The 26,721-nt window shown below is 54.6% G+C and overlaps 9 protein-coding genes across 9 annotated transcripts; 5 read left to right on the top strand and 4 right to left on the bottom strand.

Annotated features, from left to right (window-relative positions):
* Window positions 1-43: 43 nt before the first annotated feature.
* BDP81DRAFT_167286 (uncharacterized protein) lies at window positions 44-5,055 on the top strand. The gene is made up of 2 exons (XM_060582126.1): window positions 44-4,581; window positions 4,645-5,055. Exons 1-2 carry the CDS (start codon window positions 331-333, stop codon window positions 4,924-4,926), a joined length of 4,533 nt encoding a protein of 1,510 aa, XP_060449316.1. The 5' UTR covers window positions 44-330; the 3' UTR covers window positions 4,927-5,055.
* Window positions 5,056-6,454, bottom strand: BDP81DRAFT_167287 (uncharacterized protein). The gene has a single exon (XM_060582127.1). It carries the CDS (start codon window positions 6,132-6,134, stop codon window positions 5,184-5,186), a length of 951 nt encoding a protein of 316 aa, XP_060449315.1. The 5' UTR covers window positions 6,135-6,454; the 3' UTR covers window positions 5,056-5,183.
* BDP81DRAFT_167290 (kinase-like domain-containing protein) lies at window positions 6,254-7,851 on the bottom strand. The gene is made up of 4 exons (XM_060582128.1): window positions 7,645-7,851; window positions 7,488-7,587; window positions 6,478-7,425; window positions 6,254-6,421 (listed from the first exon to the last, which is right to left on the bottom strand). The coding sequence occupies exons 1-4, from the start codon at window positions 7,707-7,709 to the stop codon at window positions 6,374-6,376; spliced, it is 1,161 nt and encodes a 386-aa protein (XP_060449314.1). The 5' UTR covers window positions 7,710-7,851; the 3' UTR covers window positions 6,254-6,373.
* A 2,201-nt stretch (window positions 7,852-10,052) lies between these two features.
* BDP81DRAFT_167261 (SAFF domain-containing protein) lies at window positions 10,053-13,678 on the top strand. The gene is made up of 6 exons (XM_060582125.1): window positions 10,053-10,269; window positions 10,477-10,569; window positions 10,648-10,733; window positions 10,800-11,455; window positions 11,511-12,518; window positions 12,567-13,678. Exons 1-6 carry the CDS (start codon window positions 10,231-10,233, stop codon window positions 13,265-13,267), a joined length of 2,583 nt encoding a protein of 860 aa, XP_060449313.1. The 5' UTR covers window positions 10,053-10,230; the 3' UTR covers window positions 13,268-13,678.
* Window positions 13,679-13,858: 180 nt separating this feature from the next.
* Window positions 13,859-16,505, bottom strand: BDP81DRAFT_368697 (spindle assembly checkpoint component MAD1). Its single transcript, XM_060586566.1, has 2 exons — window positions 16,354-16,505; window positions 13,859-16,285 (listed from the first exon to the last, which is right to left on the bottom strand). The coding sequence occupies exons 1-2, from the start codon at window positions 16,474-16,476 to the stop codon at window positions 14,090-14,092; spliced, it is 2,319 nt and encodes a 772-aa protein (XP_060449312.1). The 5' UTR covers window positions 16,477-16,505; the 3' UTR covers window positions 13,859-14,089.
* An 847-nt stretch (window positions 16,506-17,352) lies between these two features.
* Window positions 17,353-18,289, top strand: BDP81DRAFT_368695 (uncharacterized protein). Its single transcript, XM_060586565.1, has one exon. It carries the CDS (start codon window positions 17,460-17,462, stop codon window positions 17,790-17,792), a length of 333 nt encoding a protein of 110 aa, XP_060449311.1. The 5' UTR covers window positions 17,353-17,459; the 3' UTR covers window positions 17,793-18,289.
* On the top strand, window positions 18,193-19,836 carry BDP81DRAFT_446951 (mitochondrial matrix Mmp37-domain-containing protein; the record flags this gene model as incomplete). The annotated part of the gene is made up of 2 exons (XM_060592125.1): window positions 18,193-18,213; window positions 18,283-19,836. 2 exons carry the CDS (start codon window positions 18,193-18,195, stop codon window positions 19,834-19,836), a joined length of 1,575 nt encoding a protein of 524 aa, XP_060449310.1.
* A 987-nt stretch (window positions 19,837-20,823) lies between these two features.
* On the bottom strand, window positions 20,824-21,463 carry BDP81DRAFT_391354 (uncharacterized protein; the record flags this gene model as incomplete). The annotated part of the gene is made up of 2 exons (XM_060587541.1): window positions 20,824-21,050; window positions 21,127-21,463. 2 exons carry the CDS (start codon window positions 21,461-21,463, stop codon window positions 20,824-20,826), a joined length of 564 nt encoding a protein of 187 aa, XP_060449309.1.
* Window positions 21,464-24,844: 3,381 nt separating this feature from the next.
* On the top strand, window positions 24,845-26,065 carry BDP81DRAFT_479273 (uncharacterized protein). Its single transcript, XM_060594883.1, has 2 exons — window positions 24,845-25,355; window positions 25,416-26,065. The coding sequence occupies exons 1-2, from the start codon at window positions 25,212-25,214 to the stop codon at window positions 25,875-25,877; spliced, it is 606 nt and encodes a 201-aa protein (XP_060449308.1). The 5' UTR covers window positions 24,845-25,211; the 3' UTR covers window positions 25,878-26,065.
* Window positions 26,066-26,721: the final 656 nt, after the last annotated feature.

Genomic DNA, 26,721 nt, shown 5'->3' with positions numbered 1-26,721 from the left:
GTGGTCTATCCTACCTCTCCGAGCCTCCCGACTTGACCTCCATATCCGATGCGAACGTCGTTGTTTCCTTCAAGAACGCCCTCAAGAAAGATGCTACAACAAAAGCCAAGGCGCTGGAGGACCTCCTCGCCTACGTACAGGCTCACCCGTTCGAAGCGGAAGGAGGTGTAGAAGAGGCCATCTTGGAAGCATGGGTGCGTTATTCCCAGGAGACTATATGGTTTGATGATCATGTGGTAATTTGTGTAATAGGTCCAAATATACCCTCGCATTTCGATAGACAACTCTCGCCGCGTCCGCGAACTCTCCCACACCCTGCAGTTCGAGTTGATGAAGTCGGCACGGAAGCGCATGGAAAAGCGCGTACCGAAAATCGTCGGGACCTGGCTCGCTGGCTTATATGACAAGGACAGAGTGGTGTCGAGGGCGGCCAATGATGGCTTCTCCTCGTTCCTCAGCAGCCCAGAAAAGGTCGCGCTGTTTTGGAACAAGTGCCAGTCACAGATCTTGACATATGCGACCGACGCTATCCAGGAGACCAAGGACACCCTCAGCGACGAACGATCTACGACAGCCGACGATGCCGATGTTAAATATCTACGGGTAGTAGGCGCGAGTCTCTCTCTTGTACTCGGTCTCTTACAAAAGCTCGAGTCGACCGACATTCAAAAGGAAGAGGAGGCGTACGATACCTTCTTCGCCGAAGAGAAGGTCTGGAAGAGCGTGGTCACGGGCGACAGTTCGGTCAAGAAGACGGCGTGCCAGCTGTTATGGGCGTGTCTCGACAAGAGGCCCGACTCCGTATCCTCCCAAATTTCCCGCCTGAAGAAGACATTCGTTGCCGAGGGACTCAAGAGCAGCCAAGCAGGATCGGCTGTCGAGTATGTCAGGGTTCTCACAAAGTTGACGACCAAGTTCCCCGAGGTTTGGACGAGCTCGAGCGAGAAGAAGACCCCGATTACCAGGCTGAATGGATTCTTGGAGAAGGGCTCCCAGAGCAGCTCCGCCAAGTACTGGGAGCACCTCGAGCACCTGATCAAGGCCATCCCAACCGAGCTCTTCACGGTCGATGCTTCAGCCGACGCCCTCAAGTCAATGAGGACAGGTATCACAAGCAGAGAGGAGCCGCGGATGAACTCCACCGCGGCGTGGACCTGCTATGCCAGAACTACCAAGCACCTATTGCAAACCTTTGCTTCCGACAGTCAGAGGGCAACGCTTGTTCAAGAGCATCTATTCCCTCTGATCGAGCACTTCCTCTTACCGACACCCGAAAACTCGTCATGGGAGATTGGCGGGAATGGACGGCTTCCGGTGCTGGGAGAAGTATACGGTGTCTCTGTCGGCTCGTCATCCGGGGAACTGACCAAGGCAACAACTGACAAGTTGGGGCTGCTCTCGTCGGCTTTCTGTACCAGAATATCCAGCTCACTCCCAGAGGTTTCAAAGGACTACGAAAAGTCTCAAGAAGCTATTGCTTCAGAGGGCACTCGCTGGTTCACTCTCGTTGGTCAAGTTCAGAAGGCAAACCCCACGGACAGTCTCTTCATCGAGCCTTCAAGGGCTATCATCAAATGCAGCGTGGACCTCCTGGCAACCAGAAATCTCAAGCCATATGGGGCAGCTGCAGTACTCTACAGTGTGGGTAAGAACGCTCCGCGTGTGCGGAAGGACGCAGAAGCTGCCCAAGCCCTGGAGCAATTCCTGTCAACGCAAGGCCGGGATCGCATGGACGTCTTGATGGCTTCACGGTCTGGTCCCGATCTGCTGAACTGCGTCAATGTCCTTGGCACTCTGGAGGGACAGGAAGCAGCTTACGCCAGTATCTGGAAGACCTGGATCGAAGCTATGTTGAGCCTGTCCGATGACTCGCAGGCCGTCAGAGGCATCGAACGTCTCATTGCGAACCAAAAGGCGTCAAAGCTCTCCCAGTCACACGAGCAGCTCCAAAAGTTCATCGAATCTAAGTGCTCCAGCACAGCCCGCGGAGAGCTGGATGCCTGGAGTCTGTTCGAGGCAGCCTTTGGCAACGATGCCATCGCCGATTCGACGGCCAAGCAATTGGTAGACAACAGCGTGTTGGCCTTGTCGCAAGACAAGCAACACTCTGTCAAGGCCCTTCGCTCCCTGGAAATCATTACGAACAACAAGCCTGGACTCTTGTCTCAGGACGAGTCAACGCACATGGCGGTTGTGACTGAGCTATTGGGACTTGCCGAACTGAAGGACAGAGCAGTCTCTTCGCGTGCGACCTCGTTGAGGGCGCTACTGGAACAGCCCACCGATGGCGCATCGCCAGTCGTTACCATTATCCAGAGTAATCTCGAAGACGCTGGGCCACAGTCACTCGGCGTCGAAACACTGGTTCAACAAGCCCTCCAAGCGTCCCAAGCTGGGTCTGTCGCCATCGAGGACCTGTTCCCGAGCACGAACATCTGGATGCAGCAGCTCTCAAAGTTCTTCCAGGCCAAGCTTAACCCGTCATTATCGATCACTAGCGGTCTGGCGGGCGCTCACTTCCTCGTTCAACCTACCGAGTCAGACCAGCGCCTTCGTGTGCGCAGAGACCGAGACGGTCTCTCCATCCCAGCAAGAATGGCATCCTACACCTCGAAGCTCTTGTCGTCGGACATTTCAGTCTCCAGTCTGCCTGACAGCTTCCAGGTCGAGCTGCTCTACCTCCTTTGTGTCTCGGTTCAGATGGTGTCAGACCAGATCACACTAATGGACGAGAACAAGCTGTTCCTGAACCTCGAGATGGGAGATGCCCTTGCCTCGGCTGAATCGTTCGTCTCTTCCACTCGCGTAACCATCAACGTCATCGCCGATGAAGCCAAGGGATGGAGAGACGGCTCAGAAGCTGGCTCGACGAAGTTGGTCAACGGTCTAATCGCCATCATGACGCAAGAGACGAAGGAGCTCACTCCGTTGGGAGTCTACAGCTCTAGAGCATTGAGCGACCTCTTCCAGACTCTTGCCGAGAAACACGGTTTCCCTGTGACTGGAGACGAAAAGATCAACCAACTGGCCACTCTCAAGGCCACGCCACCAACAATCCTGGCAGCGACAGCTGTGCTCGCCGGCTTCGGTGAGAGCCTGGAATCCTCAAACGCCATTAACAACCTGTGCAACCGTCTTGTTAGTGACATTGCGGGCGCCAGTGTTGAGCCTGAAAAGGCCGAGAAAACGCTGCTTGTCCTCGTCCTCCTCAACGCATGCCTGCAAGTCTACGAGGTCGGCGAGGTTCCCGTGGCCAACAACCGCATCGTCTTTGCTGTTCGCCAAATCACGTCTTGGGTGGACGATATCCCTAATCTCACTCCCGCGCTGTCGGCCGAGATCTGCAGATCCTTGCAGAGGCTGCTCCCCTGCATGAAGGACGTATACGGCTCATACTGGGAAAAGGCGATCGAGTTCTCCACCGCGCTATGGGCAAGGGCCTCCGACGACCGCCTCGACTACTCGCTGCCGTACATCCACGCATCGCTGAAGCTCATGACCGCCCTAGAGACACTATCGGAGCCAAACGACGACCTCGTGGTCGCCATCAAAGAGTTCGCCGAAACCAAATCCCTCTCCCTCATCGAGCTCCTCAAGCTCGACCGCGAAAAGACCACGCAGCCCCTCGAGATCGTCGACGCCATCATCTGCAGACAAGTCAACAAGATCCCCCTAAAGCACGTCACAGACCTCTCGGACCTCTACGGCCTCATCGCCGCCGACTCCCGCTCCATCCAGACAGCGGCCTTCAACCTCCTCCACTACGCCCTCCCCGCCCGCCAGGAAGAACTCTCCGTCAACGTCCTCCTCGACAAGACCGACGCCCGCCTCCCAGACGAACTCCTCTCCCTCCTCGACGCACCCACGCTAGATCGCTACCCAGACGAAGTCCTCGCGCAGTTTCCCCTCGCGATCCGCTCCTACCTGCTCTCATGGCACCTCATCTTCGACGCCTTCTCCACCGCCTCCCTCAAAGTCCGCCAAGACTACACGGAGCACCTCAAAACAGAAAATTACATTGCCCCGCTCATGGACTTTACGTTTGACGTGCTGGGCCACTCGGCCGCGCACCCGCTCAACCTCGAGCGCGAGGGTCTGACGACGCAGCACCTCACCTCGTACAGCGTCTCCCTCGCCGACGCTGAGCCCGACGAGCGGAACCTGCATTGGCTGCTCGTGCACCTGTACTACCTCACCCTGAAATACACACCCGGTCTCTTTAAGACGTGGTACCTCGACTGCCGCTCCAAGCAGACGCGCATCGCAGTAGAGGGCTGGATGACGCGCTACTTTTCTCCCATCATCGTCTCGGACGCGCTCGACGAGGTGGCGGCATGGGCAGCGGCCCAGGACCCGCCCGCCGACGAGGACGAAAAGGAGCTCGTGGTGAAAGTCAGCAAAGCGTCGAGGGAGATCACGGCCGGCGTCGAGGTCGACGAGAGCATGGCGTCTATTGCCGTCAAGGTCCCCGCGAGTTATCCGATTGAAGGCGTCTCCGTCGTCGGGATCAACCGTGTCGCCGTCAACGAGCGCAAGTGGCAGAGTTGGCTTCTCACGACGCAGGGCGTGATTACATTCTCGGTAAGCTTACCTCCCAATCTCCTAACCCATTCTATCAGTCGAAATACTGACCACCACAAACAGAACGGAAGCATCATCGACGGCCTCTCCGCCTTCCGCCGCAACATCGTCGGTGCCCTCAAGGGTCAATCCGAGTGCGCCATCTGCTACTCCATCATCTCCACCGACAAGCGCATGCCCGACAAGCGGTGCTCGACGTGCAAGAACCTCTTTCACCGCACCTGTCTGTACAAGTGGTTCCAGAGCAGTAACCAAAACACGTGCCCGCTGTGCCGTAACCCGATTGATTACCTGGGTCAAGATACCAGGGCGCGCAGGGGGCAACAGTCGGATTATGTGGTCTAAGGTAGCTCCCTCACGCGCAATGCGGTTGTGAGAGGATTCCAAAGGGAAAGGGGAACAGAAGAAGGTCAGATGAGGAAGATGAGGTCAAGAAGATGGAAAGTATATTCTCTTGTAAAATCATGTTCTAGAACGTATCGAAAAGAGCAAGCAAAAGGCTAGAATGCCAGGCGTAGATAGATGACAAAAAGCAGACACTTTCAAAAATGCAAGATTCCCAACAGTCCGTAAACCCGCGTAACACCATGGCACCATCCAGCTCAAATCAGCCTATCGAGACCCTCACGAACCAACTTGAGAATATCCTCGGCCTCCCGGATATGTCGAAGGCGCAGCTCCTCAAGAGACAGAGGGCCCGGTTTCTCTGGGTTGAATCTCAACTTCTCCTTGACATCCGTGATGGGCTCGACACATACAGGAACAGACTCCTCATCGGCATCGCTCATATTCGTATCGGATTCGACAACGTCGGAGACTAAGCATTCGTCCATACTCGTGTCGGAGTTGGTGGTTTCCGGGACGTCCTCGAGAATGGCCATCGGGATGACCTTCCCGAGCCTGTTGGCCCACACAATCTGAGAGGAACGCCTGAGAGATTCCTTACGGAGCCGCGTGGTGCTTTTGGTGACGCGAGCAGGCTGTTGCCGGGTGGCCAAGACCCTGTTGGCGATGGCACCCGGCCCCCTCTCTCGGTCCTCTATCTGTCTTTGACGTCTCTCGTTGTTCCTGCAATTTCGGCATTCCGATTCATTATTACCTTTCTCTGTAGAGACATACCATATGCACTCGTCACACTTCACCATACAACCAGCTTTCACACAATCCTTGTGGTATTTGTGTTTATCTCGGGAACAATGGCGGGGGATTTTGCCTCCTGCTGTTCTTTTGGACACGCTGTTGATGGCTGGTATGGCATCGCTCTTTCTTCTATCATCTCGCCTTGACCCCTCGGATTGGCCCTTGAGAAGTTTTGTATCCGGTGCGTTCTGTTTGCCCACATTCGCGCCGTCATAGGTTTTTACTTTTTTCGGGCCAGAAGATGGGCGATCTTTTGACCTTTTGATGCCGAGGGGGGCCATTGTTTGGCAGCTTTCTTCAAACTTCCGAAGTGCGTATGAGACTAATAGTCGCTGAAATGACTTGGAGTTGCGAGATGGGAAACGTTGAAATTGACGCGGTTCGATGATGAGGGCGCGCAGGACCGCAGACATTAATACCCCGTGCGAGATTCCGAGGCCTTTGTTTTTCGACACTGAGACTTCGTCGCAGCGCTCTAAAGGGTTTCAAGGCTCGCGGGGCTCAATGGAGGCCAAGGACACAGAGCGACGGCCTTGTATATACCTGCAGCACAATGTGGCCCTTCTTTCTTCGACGGCCCAAAGGCTAAAACCGACCCATCTTCGAATACACCTGCGCTTCATCACGTTGTCCTCGAAGACTAGGTGGTCTTCTATGCTTGGCCTTCTTCAGCATCTACCATGAATGTGTGCTGTAAAGCCTATCGTGTAGTTAGCAAAGCAATTGCTTCGGGTGAAAGAGGTCTTTGCAACTCACCTGCTCAGACGTAGCCCTCTTGGAGTCAAAGCGCACCAGGCTCGATATCAAGTCTCGAGCTTGGGGATCAACCTCGGGGAGAATGTCTGTCCACGGTTGGCTGTCAAACATGCGGTACATCTCAAAGGGCGGCGTCTTGAAGCTTGCGGCCTCGGGCCAGGTCTCGCGTGTCGGCGTGCCCAAGGTTTTAAAAATGCTCAAGATCAGACCCAGCTGGTTACCGTCCTCGTGGGCTGGCCTTGATTCAAACAAGAGCTTTGAGGGGCTGCGACAGCACTCGGCCAGCATGACCCCAGCCGCCCACATATCGACAGAAGGACCGTAGGCTTTATCGCCAAAGAGTGCTTCAGGCGCTCGGTAGGGGCCAGTTCCGATATCCAGAATCTTGGATTTGGCCGGCTCTGAGACAATGGACATGGTTGGGTGCCAGGCTGTACCAAAATCAGAAAGGTATGCTGGCCCATCCGGGCCGTCGAGCAGGATGGCCTCGGGTTTGACGTCTCGGTGTATGATTCCTTGGCTGTGAATGTCTACAAGAGCAGTGAATATGTCCTTGAAGAGACGTCTAACCTGAGGCAATGGAATGGTTCCTTTGTCAATGACGTCGGCAAGTGTCATGGGCTTGTAAGGAAACACCAAAACAAATCTCTGTTCTTGGTCCCTGAATGTTTCCAAAAGGGGAATGCATGGTCGTTCCAAGGTCGCTAGAATCTTGGCCTCGCGTTGCGGATTGTGAGGCTCAATGTTGTGCGTTTCCACAATGACCTTGAGAGCTCGGTCTTTGCATCGGTAGACTTCTGATGTTAGGCCACTTGCAAATGGAATGCAGTTTTTGTAAGAACCAATGGTGACGCCGGCATCTTCAGGTTGGTTATCAGCAGGTGCCGAAGCTTCTGGGCGAGACAAATTGGCTGAGCCGACTAGCTGACAGATTTCGTCGTATTGAGCCTCACATTGACATGTAAGCGTTGGACCCAGGCAAAAGATGCGAGATAGGGCGGGGGACTCACTCTGGATGACGAGTCTTTATAAGCCTGATTTTCTACAGCAAATGCGTCCGACTGTGAAGTGGCTTTGGCATCCGGACTAGCTGCTTCCAAAACAGACTTTCTACGGGGAATTTGGTGTAAGTATGGCTTGAATGCATGTTGAGGGTCTGTGACTTGCATCCTCTGAATGTTTTCATATCGATCTGACGCCGATAATGGCGTCCTCCAGTCGTTGTCTGCCATGAGAAGCGAGCGGCTGTCGAGGACGGAAGTCGGCGTGAGGTGGATGAGCAAGGATGATGAGCGTTGGATGGTTGTGCACTGGCGTCGCTTTCAATTGACTGTTCTTAGTGAGCGCCAAACAGGAAGAGATGAGGCGTCATTGCACCTTTCGTTGATGATCCCTGACGCAGCCAGGAAAGAGCGCAGTCAGACAGAGCTACGTACCGTGTGAGAAAATGGAAGCCGTGGACGGTGGAAGGACTCTCCGGGCCGGACCCGCCGGTGTGGACCTTGCCCGCCCGGAAGACAGCGTTCGCACAGTGCGGATTTGCTGCCTCGTTTTCGAGGGGAAAGAAGGAAAAGGAAGAGCATCCAAGGTAATGAGCTTACATAATACCTGGCTGGGCATCGCAATTCCGGGTACCTGACGAGGGGCGTTCCATGGCGTCAAAATATGTCTTTAATTATTTCTTCGACTCAATCTTAGCTTCTCTCCTAGCCTCACGAGGCGTAAGGATTATCATGGTCTTTTACAGCGCTAATGCGCACCACTCTTGGGTCTCACTTTGCGCAGTCCTTGGAGGGCTGCCGGTAATAAGTCGCGCCAGAAAGGGCCCTTTTTTCTCAGCACTTACACATTGGTGGGTAGTGTTCTGGCTTCGAGATCCTTGCGATTAAACCAAGGGCCAAAATAAAACTTGATGCGCAGCTGACAACCTGCAAGGATGGTGCGGCTGAGTCATATCCTTTTTTTCTTTTTTCCCTTTCCCTCTTGCGCTCGCTGGCTTGGTCTCCGCGGGTTCAGATTGAATTTCGATCAGAGACTTTACGCGGGCGCGACACGTCAGGGCACTTCCCGTCATCTCATACAGGCACCGTTCCTCTGAACCTTGCTTGGAGGATGCGGGATGCTAAACAGGATCAACGTGACTAAGGCAACGTGGAAGCAGGGAAGCTGCTTAATGTTGACGGAATGTGGTCTGGGTTATGCAGCCCGCCGCCGCCGTTGTTTCCAGCATTAGGGGGGACGAGCGGTGCCATGGTGCTTACCTGCTTCAGTCTTCATGTAAGTGTATGTCTTGCCTGCTGTAGGTACTCTTGTCAGCTTCAGAAGAGGGCTTGTTGAAGCTGAAAGACTCAATTGGGTTCTTCCTCGGTTGCCAACTTGCGCTGAGAAGTGTGCTAACTTGGTCTGTAAAGTGCGTGACGTATTTGCAGAACTCCCCTCCGAGCTAGCCTGTTTCGACTACAGGAGCCTTGTCAGACCCAAAGCTCAGAGAGATGAGGGTGGTTGGTCAGTGTGGAACTGGAGTTGAGATGTAATTCATCTCTCGTAGCACGGATGAGCTGTGAAGGGAACTAATTGACCCAGCTTATTCTCCTATCGAATGTATACTAGGATGACTAGAATAAAGAAGAGGAAAAGGAGAAGGGTAGCGATTATTCCTGGTTACTATAGATAATCTCCGCAGCAGAGTTGTGGATGAGTGTGAATTTGATGGATGGTGTGTCCTTGTCCGCAGGTCCCGGGCCAATTGTCCCATCAGAATCCAATAAATTCAAATCAGGCGCCAGTGGAACATGCGCTGAACCTTTGGTCACGGAGAGGCTGCACTCGGGCCAATTGGCGACGCATTCGAGAAGAGAAAAAGGTACGTGAGACATCTCAAGGATGAGGTTGGATGACATTGACACCCAGGTGCCAGTGGGAGACCAAGGAGGCGTCGAGGCCACGCAGCAGCATTGAACAACGTAAAGCAAGAGGCAGCATTAGACGGGACTCGCCACGTTGCGTTGAATGCAGTTGACGCGTCTTGGTATTGATCGAGGCTGCTCATGTTCACGTACTGTAAGAAGGTAAGGTAGTGTACATTGAGGTATTCGTACTTGGTAATTGCATCGTCCAAGTCCGACCTGTGAATGTATGTACTTCGTACCAAAGAAATCCCAAGTCCAGCGCAGCTCATGCCCCCCCCCTCCCCCCCCCCGGTCCGGTCCTCTCCACACTTCATCATCAGCCCAAGACTAAATATAAGAAGACGAAAACAAGTCACTTTTCGCTGTAAATAGTGGCTGAAAGTGACTTGTGGCTACCAGGAGTTCTTCCCGGCTTTCCATGGAACCAATCCAATGGAAGGGCCCACTCTCCCACACATCACTGGCGACTACGGAGTACGGAGAGGTACCTTAGATAGGTACGGATACCTTACGGAGAATGGAGTACCTACGGATACCAAGTACAGTCGTATGCACCCTGCTGCACCTGGTGACTGCCTGACCTTCCTCTTCTTCGGCAACAGCAGCGACAGCCTGCGCCATTCCTTCCTGCCTTATTGTTCCAACCATCCACTCAATTCCCGCCGCCGCCGTCTCGCAGGACAACCCACCTTCCTCACACCTCACGACTTTCCCACGATGCGAATGCTCCTCACTTCGCCTACACCTTTTCCCGCATCATAGACAGCATCGCTATGCGCGCCTTTTCTCTCATTGCTTGCATTCATCGTACATGACTTTGCGCGCGCCGCACTAATTAGACACAATGGATGATCTCGCGAGGGCCGAGTACCCGGCCATGCTGGTAATGTTTCCCCCCCCTCTCCCCCATTCATTCCCGTCAATCCGTCACTATTTTCCCCAGTGGTGGAAAGGCCCTCCTACCAGGCAGAAGCCGAGGTCTGGCTGGCCTTCCACAATCCACTTCACTGCGACTGATGTACTTCGAATGCCTTGGAAGGAGCGCATTGTTTGCGACTTGGTTTGCTGACTATTGTTTCTCTTTGTTAAGGAGCACCTCCAGCCCATGCAGGCCGTGAACGTCCTTACCGATCGTGTGAAGAGAATAAACAAGATCAACACCGAGATCGCAGACTGGTTGCAGGTAAGGAAGGCACCGCCCACAATGACTACAATGCGACCGCATACGACAATCCCATGCTGAACAATACCCCCCACTCAGGAACGCCGCCGAGTCGAAGATCAATACGTCCAGAGCCTCAAGAAATTGCTGGCCTTCAAAGTCCCCAACAGCTCGTCTGAGCTTGGGTATGTTGCCCTGAACCATTGCGTTTGACTCTCAGGCGTAGGACCGTATACTGATAAATTGTGTAGCGTCTTTTCCGGCCCCTGGGACAAAATCCTTCAATCCGTCGACTCAACTGCCCACTCCCACCACGTTTTCGCAAGCCAACTCGAAAAAGATGTCGAGGGTCCCCTGCGCAACTTCCAGTCCCGCAAGGAGATGCAGAACATGCAGACCATCACCGCCAACTTGACCTCCATGGCCCGAGACCTCGAAGATGCCCAGAAAAAGACCGAAGCCTTGGCCCGCAAGGGCCCGAAGACGAACACCCAGAAGATGGCGGATGCCACGGCGAGACTAGAGTCTGCCACCCAGCACTGGGATTCACAGGCCCCCTTCATCTTCGAGACCCTACAAGCCCTCGACGAGCAACGCGTGAACCAGCTGCGCGACCTGCTGACGCAATACGAGACCCACGAAAGCGACCAGGCGCAACGGAACCAGAGCCGGGCTGCCGATACCCTGGCTTCTATGCTGGAGATCCGCACTGAACAGGAAATCGCAAGCTTCAAGGAAAGGATTCTGTCTGGCAGACCGAGGTTGGAGAGGAGGGCCACGGCGTCTAGACAATCGTCCAATGCCCCAACGAGCCAGACCCTGGCACCGCCTCCACCGCCGCCCAGCAGTCTCGGCCACCACGACGATGACGCAAGCGAACACTCCGGTCTAGGCGAAGGAAAGAGTGGTATGCTGCACTATGGAATACTGTCTAGATAATAGGAGACTAACATCGAACACAGAGTCGAAGCTGCGAAGCCGCATCGGCACGATGCTCGGTCGCCGCCGACAGAGCGTCCACGGCGGGTTCGGTCAGATTTCCCCCGGAAAGGGCGGTGTCCCGTCTTTCGGCCGAGGCCTCAGCAGCAGTCATAGTAGCACTCACGTTCGCCCCGGACTTTCTCCCCGAGCATCGTCAAATAACCTCAACGAGACGAACAACCGGCTCTCTGCTCTTCCCGAGACACCCGACTCTCCCAGACCGCCACAGTCTTCCGGTACAGACGGACCACTCCACGAAGGAACCAACGGCTTCAGTAGCTTCCCATCAGATGGTGCTCGGTTGGGTTCTTCTGCTGGTCCCGTCAACGGAAACCATGATACCGATGCTTTGGATGTTGCTCCTCCACCCGGCCCTCCCCCGTCACGGGGCAAGGATTCCCAAGCCAAGGACGAGGAAGGCTTCACGATCCGACCACCCGATAACGATCCCATTTCTCAAGCACAGCGCGAGGCTGCCGAGGAGAATGAGCAGATGTTCAAGCTGAACATTGCGAGCTCACCCATCGCCGAGGAGGATGCCGATGCGAAGCAGGCTGCCATGTCGAATGTCGCAAACACGTTGACGCAGATGGCTGCCCCGTCACGCAAGTTGGGAACTGTGCGAGGACGGAGAGACGTAAGGAATACGATTTACGTGCCGCCTCCTAGCCTGCCCGAGTCTGAGCTCACGAACGAGAACCCATTCCCGACGTCGCCATCATTGCCAAGCCAGTCGTCCAAGCCTACGACCGTTGCTGCCCTCACGTCCGAGGCAAGCATCGCCGCAACATCAGATACGCAGTCAATCCGCTCGGCAAACTCCCTTGTGAGCCTAGCGCATCTGAAGCATCCCGAAATGCACGAGCCTGGACTCAATGCCTCCGTCATTGAAACGGTATCGGCAACCTTTGAAGATGGAACCGTCAAAAGCGCCAAGGTTCACGGTGAAATCGCTTTCGCCTACCACGCAACTGGTGATGCCCCGCAAGGTCAGTCAAACCTACATTCAGCTAAATTCAATTGCTAACTTTCAACAGAACACGAGACGATTAGGATTAACAACTCCCCTAGCCTGGAAGTTATTGGACCAAACCGCATCTTTGTTCAGAACAGCCCTGCAAAGTCTGACGAGTTCAACTTGGACGTGTCGCATCTCAATAAGACATCTACTGCGTTTACGTATAGGGTACACGCTGGCGATGCCGATGGCTCCGGTCTGGCAGCGCAAGTTCCTCTGATGATCCGCCCGGCTTGGAAGCCGCAGGGTGACAAGCTCGGACTTCTCTTGCAGTACTCCCTCAACCCCGCAAGTAACCTTACGGCTCCTGTTACACTGCAGAACGTCGTATTCGTCGCCACATACGAGGATGCCAAGGCTTCAGGTGCCCAGACAAAGCCGACTGGAACGCATTTGAAGGACAAGCACCTGGTGTACTGGCGTCTTGGCGACTTGACTCTCACAAACGAGACCCAAAAGATTGTGTGCCGTATTGTGGGAGCCGAGAATGCGGAACCCAAGCCTGGCCACATCGAAGCTCGCTGGGAGCTTACCCCGGAGACTTTGGGTAGCGGAATCACCATCTCTCGACTCGAAGAAACCAAGGGCAAGGGCAAGGACGAAGATGCCGACCCCTTTGCCGACGACAACCCGACCTCGCCGGCGCTGCCAGCTGATCAGCAGTGGGTGGACGTGAATCTGGTGAAGAAGATTACAAGCGGCAAGTACGAGGCCAAGTAATCTCTGCAGCCATGAACCTTTTTTAATGAACAAGATGTGGTGCGTGGTGTACATACCCGTTCAAAGTGGTAGACTTTGTATTGCCATTGGAAGACAGACCATTTTACATAGCGAGCGCATGGCAGGAGAAGGAAAAGAAGACACACCCCCGGATAATCACTTTGTCTGGCTGGCTGGTCACTTGTTGAAATTTTTTTAAACCTCCCCATATTCTGGTGTTGGATTTTCGAGGAGCATGATCTCGCGTTGTGGGATCATCCCTTTGATGACGAGGACGGACGTTTTTGTGAGGGGGCTTGTAGGTAGTTTCTGTACCGATATGAAGAAAAGAGAGACTTTCAAGATATCGGCTGTGCCTTTTCTTATAATTACCAAGTAACTCAGGTGGTACTGGTGACTGGAGGTGAAATGCGAAGTGCAGAGTGCGAGTTTGAACAAGTAAAAAGCCATAGTATCATTAGGGATAACTATCCGTCAAGCATCTGAAACTCTCAATACCGCAGTGTTGGAGGTGTGAGGTTGGAGGTATCATCGTGATATCAAAACATGTACAAGTCAGCCTCCCCATCCCAGGCCATCCCTCTCCCGTTCCTCTCTCTCTCTCTCTCTCTCTCTCTCCACACTCCTCTTCTTCGTCGCGTCACGCCTTGGCTAGGTAGTAGTAATAAAAATATGTAAATCGGGGAGAAGCAGCTTCCTCGCCGTGAATACGCGAGAAACAACCCTCTCGTCTCTTTTCCCCTTCACCCTAGACGCTCTGCCGTGTATTCTCTGTGACAACTGTATGTAGCAAGCAGTCCAGCAGCCGGCAGTCGAGTCTCTTTACTCAGTCTGCATCTGGTTCCTCGAATGCTCTTCATAAAACTCCAACGTTAACGCCGCCAAAAACCCAGGAATACACCCCTTCTCCCTAACCCAGAACCCAATCTGATCGCCAATCCTCCGTGCAAACGCACTCCGCGGCCCGCCACCGACCTTCATCGTCCCCTTTTCGCCGTCAAATACGATGGAATTCTCATACTCGTCCGTCTGGGAAGGGTAAAAAGTCGACTCGACGCGCATTTTACCGTTGGGCATAAACATGACGGTCCATCCCAGCGTCGAGAAAATGGCCTCTTTGAACTCGAGGGATTTCTTAGACCACACTTCCTTGAGGCGTTTTGCAGATTTCTGGGCGGATGCGGTTTCCGCGCGGGCTTCCTCTACGAGACGGTCTGCTGCGTCGAGCTGGGATCGCGGGACGAGGTCTACGTTTTCGTTGGAGTTGAGCTGCGCCAAGAGGTCTGCGTTTTCCTGCTCGAGGGCTTTGAGTTTGGCGACTTTGATGGCTTCGTAATCTGACGTCGGGTTGGAGCGCAGAGACAGGACGCGGGTTTTGGATTGTGTTTTGAGGGCTTTGAGTTGGTCTTGTGTGACGGAGAGTTCCTTTTGGGTGAGAGCGTGTTGGGTTTGTACGGCGGCGAGCTGGTCTTGGAGTTTGCGGTTCTTGCGGGTGAGAAGGCCGAGTTGTTCTTGTGCGGCCGAGGGGTCGTCAATTTCGTCGCGCGGGCGCTTCGTTCCGGCCGCTGCTGGTGGTGCGTCTGGGGTGGCAAGTGGTTTGCCTGCTTCGAGGGAGGACATTTCCGTGTGTAGGGCTTGAACCTCGCTTCTGTACTTGTCGACGAGGTCCTCGAGCTCCTGGATGCGACGGGCGCGGGTCTCGTCGATGGCCTCGGGCTGGAACGCCTCGTCTTCGGCGTCGAACGTCTTGAGCTGGGCGCGGAGGTACTCTACCTCCTTGACGGCGAGCACGCGCTGGCGCTCGGTGCGGAGGCGGGTCTTGTCGACGTTTTGTGTTGTTACGGCGGATCGCGCCTCAGTGAGCTGAGATTTGAGAGTGGTGATCTCTTCCTCGCGGGACTTGATTGAGGATTCTTGCGCTGCCAGCTCGGCTTGCAGGGAGCCCATCTTGTCGAGCTGAGCGGCGTTTTCGTAGCGCTGCTCGACGAGGGCGCGGGCGACGGCTTCAGGGGAGTCGAATTCGAGATCGCCGCTGCCGTTGTCTGTGCTGGCGAGGTAGCCAGTCCAGGCGATACGTTCGTCCTCGAGGCGCTGGCGCTGGATGTGTGCTTCTGCGAGCTCCGTCTCGAGGGTCCGGGCGGCCTCGAGCTTACGTTGAAGGGATCGCTTCTCCTCTTCGACGACCTCGACGGCCCGGTGGATTTGACGGAGGTGCTTCAGCTCCGACAGCTGCTCGCGGTTTGTGGCCTCGAGGCTGCGGATGTGCGCAACCTGCTCAGAGAGCTCGCGCTTGATGATGGCCATGGTGTCGGCGTCGCCCGTCTGGGCCTTGAGGCGGAGGACCTCGGATTCGAGGTCGGCCACGTGGTTGTCCTTGTCCACCAGCTGGGACTGGATCTGCTGGAGGGCGGCCTCGCGGGCCTGGCTTTCTTGTTCGAGCTCCTGCGTCGACTTTTGGGCGGCTTGGAGCTGCATTTCGAGGTCGATGGTCTTTTTCTCGTTGATGCGCGCCGCTTCGTCCTTTGAGCTCGACAAGTCTTCCAATTGTTCCTGTAGTAAGCGGGCCTCCTCTTCCGCATCGCGCGCACGCTTCTCCAGACTCGTCTTTTCTTGGGCCACATTGTCGCGGAGGTCGCTCAACTCCTTTTGCGTATTCTCCAGCTGGCGCGCGGCCTGGGACTTTTCGGTCTCGGCGGCCTGTTTCGCCGTGAAGTCGGCCTGGGCGCGGCGGCGCTGGTCTTCAAGCTCGGCATTGTGTCGGGCGTCGGCCATCTGCTTCTCCTGCTCAAAGGTGCTGATGGTGTAGCGCAGGGTGCCCAGCTCGGCCTTGAGCTCCTCAATTACCTGGCGCTGGGACTCGTACTCGGCGGCGTCGGGGGGCGCCATGTTTTCTTTGGAGCTCTCGTGGGATGAGGCGCGGACGGAATCGGGGGCGGCGAGACTTGCGCGGGAACCTGGCCTGCTGTTGGCATCGCCGCCGGTGAAGAGGTTGTATGTTGGTTGTGTTGCGCGAAAAGTCTAAACCTCCGTTGTTAGCGAACCAACGTTTTCGTTTGTTTTTGTTTACTAGAGGCAACCAAACGTACCCTGGATTCTCTCAAGGAAGTATGAGGTCTGGGAAGAGCACTCCCGCCGGTGCTGTTGCGGAAACGGTTCGTCACGGAGGCGCGCCTCCCTGGAGGGTCGCCCGAGGGGGTATGCGACCTCATTGCGCCGCTGCTGTGTCGTAGAAGCTCCTTCTTCTCAACGCGCCCTGAGGATCGGCCAATGTTTTGGCGGTTGTTGACGGCCGGGGATGCTGGGGATGAGATCACGTGACGTAGCATGGAGGGCCCTGCTGATGGTGGTGTTGCTGCACCCCGCGGATTTGGCGTCCGCTGCTGCTGCTGATTTGCGACGCTGTTGGTTTCCCGCGGTGAGACGCGGGCGGGAGATCGCTGGCTCCTCATGAGCAGTATGCCGATTTCTTCAGCCTTTCTCGGGTCTTCGTCTTCATCTATCTTGTCGGACATGATGAGTTGCAGTGTCGGTTAATATACGATTCGAATCAAAATTCTGACAGTTAAAAAGTTGAGGATGTGCCATTAGCTGTAGAAAGAGATGATGTTTTGAGTGAGATGTATAGTTGTCTCTGTTTTGGTGCAAAATACCTTGATAGGTAGGACATGAAAGATTCAGATCGCTCCTTCCCTTTCATGATGGGCTGCTCCTGCCACTTCCCATTGCAAATCCATGCCTCGGTCTCTTAGTTACCTAGTCTACGTACCTTTTCTATCTCACCATAGGCAGAACCATCTCTAAAATCTTCCCTCAGACATGGAATTCCCACGACTTTTGCGAGATATGCGAGACGACAACGCAAGATCGGGAATCTCAAGTGAGGTTCTCAACTATTCAGCAAGACGGTTTTGCCATCCTCGCATCCACGGCATGGCACACACGAATCTAGCGCCATCTTGAGGAAAAGACGATTCTTTTGTTGCCATCAAACACTCACACTAAGACATCCACATGGCCTTTCAGTTCCACCATTGACCAGCTGCCTAGGTACCTCTCCTACACGGGTGTAAGACAGATATCAAAGGCTCTAGACCCTGTGACCCTGTGGCTCAGACAAGCAAACGGATAGAGAAAAGGTACCGGCACAATACTGGGGTCTTTGGGCGACAGGGAGCAGCTGCACCATGACGTGATGGGTACATCCCACATGCTGTGGGAGCTTGTTCCTGACTTGGCGCCAGCATTGACCAGGATCCACTCCGTGCCCTTGCTACTAAGCGTTGCTGTGCTCTCCGGTGCTCAGAAGCAGATTTCAACGATAGCTTCAACCTCCGGATTACCCCCCATTCCGCAAACCCCCAACAAACTCCCTAAACGCCCACGCCGAGCCGACCTCCCGAGCCTAGACGTCTACCATCACGATTTATCGATCGATCCGCTTGCGAAGGAGAAGCTCGGCCAATTGGGGCATACGAAAGGGGCGTTACTCAGCAGGGAAATCATTGTCCGGGACAACCGAGCTTGACACCATTGCGAATCCCCTTGACGAGGGCGAATCTACGACTACCCAGCCTTGCCTCTCGATCCGGACACTGGAAAGAGCTGTTGTGATTTTGGATACCATAGTCTATTGCTGGGCCGATTGGAATACCGAGCACAAGGCTGAGCCTGGCTGCGACGACTAAGCTTGACGACTGAGTCTAAGCCGAACTTGGTTCTAACCAGTTGCTCTCGCCTTGAGAACACCAGCGTGCCCGCCTCTTTTGTAGTAATAAGTGTCTTTATTTTGAGGGGGTCAACTTCACAGGCAGCCTGGAAAGTGTTGCTATTCTCCTCTTTAAGCTCTTTCTCCCTTCAACCCAACACCAACCATCAGAATACCACCACCACCACCAAAATCTCACCAGACACCGCAAATCGCAATCATGACGCTTTCTCGCCTCCTGGTAAGCTCTAACACCTCTCCAAAAAGTTGCGAACGAGCTGGGGACGACAGTGGCTGATGCGTAGGATAGCTCCGAGGCAACCCTAGCCAGGCGCTTCGAGCGGTGGCTGCGCCTGGCCTTGCGCGGAGTTTCCCCTACTACGCTCGCCACTATTCAGCGGACGCCGGCAAGAAGGACGAGAATGCGGGAAACGAGAATAAGCAGGAGGATAGCCCTCCTCCCTATACTCACCATGGCTCTGCGATCAACTTCAACTGGGGTCGCGAAAAGAAGGAAAAGACAGGCCCGACTCTGTCGGTGGACAACTGGGAGGAACACCCTGACGCCAAGATTGAGGACTTTGAGGAGCTTCCCTACAAGGGCTTCGGCATCAACCAGCACATGGAGGTCAACGCCGAGTTCAAAAAGGTCCTGACCGAGGTTGTCCGGGAATTCCGCGCTCCCATCATGTACGCCATGGCATACGGCTCCGGCGTCTTTCCTCAGTCCAAGGTCAGCCGATCTGTGTCGGACGAGGATTTTCGCGCTGTCCACCCCAAGCCGTCCCCTTCATTGATAGAGGTTCAAAAGGGTGGCCCCAAGATGATTGACTTCATCTTTGGCGTCACTCACACGCAGCACTGGCACTCGCTGAACATCAGACAGCACCGTGACCACTACTCTGGCCTGGCCAGCTTCGGTTCGGGCCTCGTCTCTACTACCCAGGATCGCTGGGGCGCAGGTGTCTACTTCAACCCCTATGTCACCAAGAAGGGCATGCTCATCAAATACGGCGTCACGTCCATCGACAACCTCTGCACCGACCTCTCCACCTGGAACAACCTGTACCTCGCGGGAAGACTTCACAAGCCGGTTAAGATCCTGCGTGATCACCCCAGAGTTCGCCTTGCAAACCAGGTCAACCTGATTTCGGCGGTCCGCACTGCTCTCCTGCTTCTGCCCCCCAAGTTCACCGAGAAAGAGCTCTTCTCTACCATTGCCGGCATTTCGTACCTTGGCGACCCGCGCATGTCTCTTCCTACCGAGAACAAGAGCAAGATCTCCAACATTGTGGACAACAACATGGTCTCCTTCCGCAAGCTATACGGTCCACTGCTCAACACTCTTCCCAACGTCGACTTTGCAGAGGGAGCCGACCAGCAGAGCAAGCACGCCGCCGACGCCGAGTACGACGGTGCCATGTACCAGGATATGGACCCCATTAAGCGTGGTAACATGGTCCGCCGCCTGCCCCAGGCATTCCGCTCGCGTCTCTACTTCCAGTACCAGAAGAAGTTCATGGTTCCGACTGCTGACTTCAAGGCCATGATGGACGCCTCAAAGGATGAGGACGCCGTGAGCTTTAAGCGCCGCGAGGGCGGTGGCTTTGAGCAGCGCATCGTCCAGGACAAGCCCGAGGAGTTGCAAAGTTCCATTCGCAAGGTCATTCGCCAGACTGTCAACTGGCCTGCGACCGCCCAGTCGATCAAGGGCTTCTTCACCGCAGGCGTCGGCCGCTCCGTTCGGTACATGTCCGAGAAGATGACAAAGTACAACGAAGGCAAGACAAAGGCCAAGGCCAAGGCTGATGAAGACAAGAAGCAGCCCGCCGAGGACGCGGAGAAGCCCAAGAAGGAGGAGTGAGCGTGACCAGACGCGCGATTATCGGTTACTCGCGACTATCTGGAGTGCTTCTTGCGCGCCTAGCTTGGTGCCTAACGACTTCTTGATTTGGCGACGGTCTCGCAATTGGTACATATTGAAACATCCCTCGACGCCCTTTGGCTTCGACTTGTATATTTGGCAAACGGGGCATCACGCAGAGCACTCTTTCCCCTCCGTCACCATGCGGAGATTGGCTCGAGAACCCTCTGCAGTGTGTGTGCTCTCCTAGCTCTTGCAACTGATCTTCGAGCTTGCCCAACTCGTCCCCTCACCCGGGGCTTTCTTTTGTTCCTGCCTTGCTTTCGGAAATTTGCATCAGCATTGGGAGGCGGTTCCCCAGATTAGAATTGGAGGGTGGGCAAAAAAAGGGGAAATTGGTTTCTTGAAAATCTTGCTCCGAAAGAAGAGGCCATGGTTTTGGTGATCACTCTGAATTATCTCGAACAGTGTCTCTGGACACTAGCGAGAGACTTGGCAGGGGTTTATTCGCCGTTGGGAGTGGACATTTTGAGAAACAGACCTCTTTTTCATTGATGAGAGAGGGTGGAAATTGGCGTTCTGAGGGCATGTAACAAGAGTATTCACCGGGAAGGGATATGCCCCCGAAGGCCACTTTGGCAGATTTGAATGAGATGCGATGAGATCGCCTGAGATTCACAATGATTGCGAGTTCGAACGTAGCTTAGACGTGATGTCTGAGTGTGTAGTGAAAGGATGATGAGACTTGGATTTGTCAAACACTATTGACGTCTGCTACGCGAAATGGACGATGAAGACCCAGCAAGACTGAAAAACGCGTTTTAGTTGAGGCACAGAAAACATTCAACCACGGCAAGTCTCCAATAAAGCTTTGATAATCATGGAATTATTACTACAGGCCCTGCCTGATTCAGTCAGGCCCGGCTAATGGTACAAGAGGTATTCGTTACATCATTCATCTTCCCGACTCGTGGTCAAAGATGCATTCTACCACTTCTTCTTTGCATACGAAGCAGCACCATCAATCAACTTGTCAGTGAACCCCTCGCTCTTCTTCTCCTCCTTCTTGTCCTTGCCTCCGCCGCCGAGGATCCCGCCGAGGAGACCTCCGCCGCTGCCGCCGCCGCTGCTGCCGTGGTTGTCGTGGCTGCTGCCGTGGCTGCTGTGGTTATCGTGGCGGTCGTAGCTGTCGCGACGGTCATAGCTGTTGCGGCCTATGATGATGTTAGTTTCGATACATGTCCCCAAGGGGACGGAAGAGGGATCACAGTGGAATGAGAGTGAACTTACGTCCAGAAGAGTGACCACCAGAATGTCCGTACTCTTCACGACCACCGCCGTAGCCGCCGTAGCCGCCGCCGCCACCGCCGTTGTAGTTATCGTGGCCGCCTCCCATGCCGCCAGAAGGACCGTAGTTGTCTCGGCCGCCTCCGCCTCCGTAGCCTCCGCCCATGCCGCCGCTCACACTGCCGCCCATGTTTTCGCGGCCGCCGCTTGAGTAGCCGCCACCCATGCCTCCTCCCATGCTGCCGTTCATACCGCCGCCTCCGTAGTTTTCTCTAGGGCCGTCGTTGTAGCCGCCGCCCATGCCGCTGGAGCCGTAGTTTTCGTGTCTTCCGCCGTGCATTGTGATTTCTTGGTGGAGGGTGTTTGAAGGGTGGGTTTGTTTGATGATTTGAGGTCTTGGGATGGTAGATTGTGGTGTGTTGATGAGTGAGACTCTGGTGAGATTGTAGTTGTGATTGTTGTTGATGATGATGAGAATAGGTCGACTTGAAGCAAACTTCACACTGGATTTCTTTATACTCGATTTGAGCTACTGTCTCGACACAAGTCCGTCATCGTGGCCAAGGAACGCGTCGACGTCCGTCATCGAGTCCCGTCAACCTGTTTGCGATGTCGCTCTTTCATGCCCACCTCTCCATCCAGCACAGTCTCATCTACGTCAAATCCCACCACTGGATAGGTTCTCCATCGAAAGTGCATCACCAAGCATCACACACTCCCGAAACCCCAGACAAAGGAGCATACAGAAATACCGGGGGGGGGGGTGCATTTGACGTCAGAGCTAGAAGTCCCAGACTCACAGGCGTCCAGAGTTGTAAGGTTTGTGGGGGGATTTTTCCGGGCCAAGTGCCGCATGAGTGCCGTGTAAACCGTCTTGGTATTCTGATTTCCTTGGTGGAGATGCTTGATATCTTGGATCCAGGCCAGGTTTTCCTACGGTGGTGCCGTTTGAGCCTCATTGTGGGCTCTGGTGCCATCCTAGCCTGCCTGCCCTGTCACAGTGCCACGCCTGTCCCTCCTGTGTAAGGTGAGGTTGCACACTGCAAAAGGCTGGGAGTCTGGGAGAGGCATAGAGGGAACGCGGGAACATGCCGTGAGCCACGATGGTGGTCCACACATCTGATCTCATAAGCCGACGGTCATTTCCTGACGGGGTAATTGGCCGTCCCGCTTTCTTGACGGGAGAGGCGTACCATTTCGAAAGTTTACCACGCCGAAAGACTTTTAGCGTGTTCGTACGCAGTGTCCGTAGTGCCGTACTACAATGGTCGAATGGTGTCCAACACTCGAGTCCAATGTCGAGAGTTGGTCACTGGTGGCGATGTGGGGGGCAGCAGAAACCGGGCTGACTAGGAGCGGGAAACTTGGATGGGGTGGATGGGAGCGCCACTGGTTTATTTATGGAAGGACCCTGCTTTTTGATTGTCGTACTGGGTGTCCAATTTCATGGTACAATCTTACAGTCCTCGTTGACATAATCTACCATTTCTGTCTCATTGTGAGGCTTATTTGGAGGCAATAAGAGATGTCGTCGATTCAAGGTGCGTAACGAAAGGGTAAAGGGTCTACCAGTACGGAGTACAGACTCATTCCCTTGCGTGTTCGGACCTGGAACGGTTTCCTGCGACATCGTTTCGTTGCGACGCTGGGTGGGTTTGATGGGATGACACAATGGCATTTCTTGGTCCGATGGGATGCTCCCCCTCAGCGACCGTCTGGTCCGTTTACCGTTTACCGTTTACCGTTTACCGTTTACCGTTTGCCAAGTAGAGATCCCAACGGTCAATGGAATCTGATCCAGTGTGCTAGTAGGTTCGAGCTGGCTAGGTATATTACTACCGCTTTCCCAGGGCTTTGAGCACCGTGGCACCTTTGACGCTTAAGCAATGGAAGAGACCAAATTACCACTCTGCGGGCTGTCAATGCCTCGGGCGTACGAGTCTTGGACCCCTGGCAGGGCCCTACGGAAGGGTTAGTTAGGCCAAGGTACGGATACACTACGTGAGCCTGCTAGGGCTTGGTACGGACTACGGAGTAATCTAGGTACCACAGTCCATCGGGGAGTTCATAGCGGGAGAGAGACAATCCGGGATCTTCCCGCGACTCCGCCAAGGGGGCAAGGGGGCAAGGGGGGTGGGAAACCAGAGGCCGGTCCTAGCATCGGTGGGAATGATGGCGTTGGCGTTCCAGGCGTTGGAACTATCTTCTTTCTAAATTCTGGCAGCTTGACGTGTTGCTTACGCTTGTCATGTCAAGTCCAGAAACGTAACAGCCCTACTTGCTGATGGAATCCAATGCTTGAACATTGCCAATTCTTCCATACCACAATGATCCAAGGCTCAAGGATGGGGATAGGAACACAACCTACTCCGTAAGGTTGCTAAGGAACCCAATACCATCGTCCATGAGGAGAAAAGGTTCTCTAGATTGACCTTGCTCCAAGGACCTGCCCCGACCACGCCGTCGCATGCATATTGGCCGGAACCCCATTTTTGTCTTTTTTGCCCATTCTCATGCATCGCAGCGCAGCGCCGCGCCGCACAGCCCACCTGACGGACAGCGCAGGACGCAGCATATGACATTGACATTGGTAGAAACTAAAGAGTAGAGATGGAGGGGGAGGGGGGAAAGATACTCTTTTCATACTCATACCTAGTAGGTAGTGTAGGTATGTATACCTGAGCAGTAGAGGCGTTGGGATGGATGGATGCATGAGGCCAGTCCAAGAGGCGAAATAATAGGGAGAGAAACGAGTTGACTGTTGGTCCAATTCTTCTCCCTCCCATGCCCCCCCCCCCCCCCCCCCCCGTCCGTCCGTCCGTCCAAACATCGTCAATGGATTTTGATCCGGGTCCCCCCGTCTGACCCTTTTGCTCTCTCATTCTCTGAGAGCTGAGCTGAGTGTCTGCAAATCCCAAAATCCCTCGGGCTGCGTGTTCCTCGCGTCTCCCACCCACCCACCATTACGTTGCCCATCTTGGAGACTTGGATTGCGCGCCCACCCTTGCCTGGACATGCTTGGCGCTGTTCCTCTTGGACTTGTCATTCTGGATGAAGGCGGGCAGGGCAGGGCATCCTTTGCCTCCTCCTCCTCCTCTCTACTTTTCTTCAGTCCGTCCTGTTCCAATCGTCAGCAAACACCCCGCAAATCTCGGGTCCAGTCAGAGCTTGCTTGTTGTTTCTTTGCTTCTTCCATCCTTTTCCTCTTCTTTCTCACCGTTGAAATCCTGGGATTTCTTCTTAGACACAACCTGCTGGATCGGTTACACCGCTTATCCCGGCCGGATACCTACCTACCTACCTACCTACCTACCTTACCCTCCCTCACCTTACCTCGAAACTCGACCACCATCATCCACCACACCCATCCATCCACCCACCCACACCCCATTGTTCCTTTCCATCTGCAGAGCGAGCTCTCAGAAAAAGGACAGTAGCAACGGCTGGACATCCACAATCTCGCAGTAGTTCGGCCTTCTGTAGCGGTGCGCCCGCCCGCTTTCTTCGTGTTCCCTTTGCTCAAATCTTCAATCAATCGCCGCCGCCTTCTGTAAAGTGGTTGGTGAGGACGTGAATGCGAGAGAAGCTCCAAACGAATCGATTCGACGACGACAGCTTTCCCAACCTCGGCCCAATATTGTCCATTTCTCTCTACCTTCTTCTTTTCTTTCTTCCCAACCTCCGGCCTTTTGACTTCAATTTTCCTTTCCCCCGTCGAACGGGCCATCCTCGCAGGTGATGATCGGCGAACCACCTGAATCTTTCAATCTACGCAAGAGAATCGACGCCTAGACGCCGCATCGAAGGGAAACCAAGGATCCCGGGAATCTCAAATCTGGCCGGTCCATCCGTCGCTGCCAACCGCCGAGGCCGCCGCCGTTGCGATACAACCCTCGACATCGACGACAATTCCGGTCCGACCGAACGAAAACCGGCTGTGTTAACCGCACTCGGAACCTCAACGTCTCAAGCAAAATCGCAAAATCGCAAGCCGACTTTTTGGAGTACCACTTGGCGCATGATTCCACGATAGAGGCACCGCAACCTCACCTCGCGATCGAGGCGAAGCTCTCCCCCGCCATCTCAGCATGACGCGCCCGCGCATCCCCGCCCTCTACGGCATCTTCCAGTTCTGTCTCCGCCTGACCCTCGTCGTCTTTGAGGTCTGCGCCCTCGCCGCCCTCATCACCTTGTCAAGATATGGCTTCCACTTCCCGCTGGGATACGTCACAGTAAGCCTCTCACGCATCCTCTACACCGTGTAGACCGTGCAAAGACTAACAGCCCAAAAGTCCGTCTCAGGCATAATCTTCTCCATGACCGAAATGGTAACCCTCGCAAACTCAACCCACCAGATCCCCCGCATGCGCACCGGCGCCATCGTCGTCGCCGACTTCGTCCTCTTCGTCCTCGGCCTGGTCGCCTTCTTTTATTTTATTATCCTCAACGGCTGGCGCACGGGGAGCCCGAACCGCGAGTACCGCGCCTGGCGCGAGGATCCGCTGCGGCGGGAAAAGGAGACGTGGGCGCCGTGGTACATGTGGCTGCAGCTCATCGCCGCGGTGCTGCATTTCTTGTACATGGCCATGCACTGCGTCGACACGTGTAAGGAGGGCGGACCGGAGCAGCAGCGGCGGCGGCGGAGGGTGCGGAGGCGGGCGAGGGAGGTGGAGAGGCGGGAGAGGAGGGCTGGGATTGGGAGTGGGGATCTTGAGACGGCGCAGGTTGTGCCGCAGGTTGTGCCGCCGAGTTGATGATGGGTTGACAAAGAGTGGATGAGATGGGAAAACTCTTTGGCTACTGACTTTTCTTTGCATTGGGAGTATGGCTTGGGTATGAGGTGTTCTTGGCGTTTGGGAGATGGAGGCAATGGGGATTTTTCATGAGACATGGACAAAGGGGATTTTGGTGCGGCCTTGAGCAAGTGCTGGTCTTGGCCGGGGGGGGGGGGGGGGGACACATGAATATCCATGCTCATGATGGCGATACTGAGGGGGAAAATGGATATATATGCCTTGTCCTTCAACTGGAGAATGACACTATTTTGGATATCATGGCGCCGACACAGAGAGAGACATTGGATATCCGACGGTCAAGTCGTAATTCTAGACGACGATTCAGTAAGCTCTTATGGGAGATTGAATCTCGAGTAACTTCCAGCACTTTCACACTGTTAAAAGGCACAGAGACAGGATAGATACCCCAGATTTTTTCCAATATCAAAATCCGTTACACTTCATTCTACACAATAACCTATTTACCTCACTTTCCTCATGCATTCGAGTCTACACCACCACCACCACCACCACCATCACCAGCGACGTACGTCACTTCCGTCGGATCCGGGGCTCTCAGCGAGGTACTTACTTCACCTACAGCCCCAATGACGGTCATATTGGCGGCGACTTGTAACGAGAGTTTAGGGCTGCGAGGAGGCTTCGGACCGTTTGAAACATCGGCCACCCTTCAGGTGGCGGCGGCTTTTGCTTTTCGGCGCATGTCAAGAAAATCCATTTTATCCTCGTCTGTTCTTTTGAAGAAAAGGTGTCCGTCACCGGTAGGTTAATGTTTACGTGACTCAAGATTCGCGGAGCTGGA

Source organism: Colletotrichum phormii (assembly GCF_030913505.1).
Source record: "Colletotrichum phormii strain CBS 102054 chromosome Unknown BDP81scaffold_4, whole genome shotgun sequence".
NCBI classification, from domain to species: domain Eukaryota; kingdom Fungi; phylum Ascomycota; class Sordariomycetes; order Glomerellales; family Glomerellaceae; genus Colletotrichum; species Colletotrichum phormii.
This window is presented reverse-complemented; position numbering and strand designations above follow the sequence as displayed.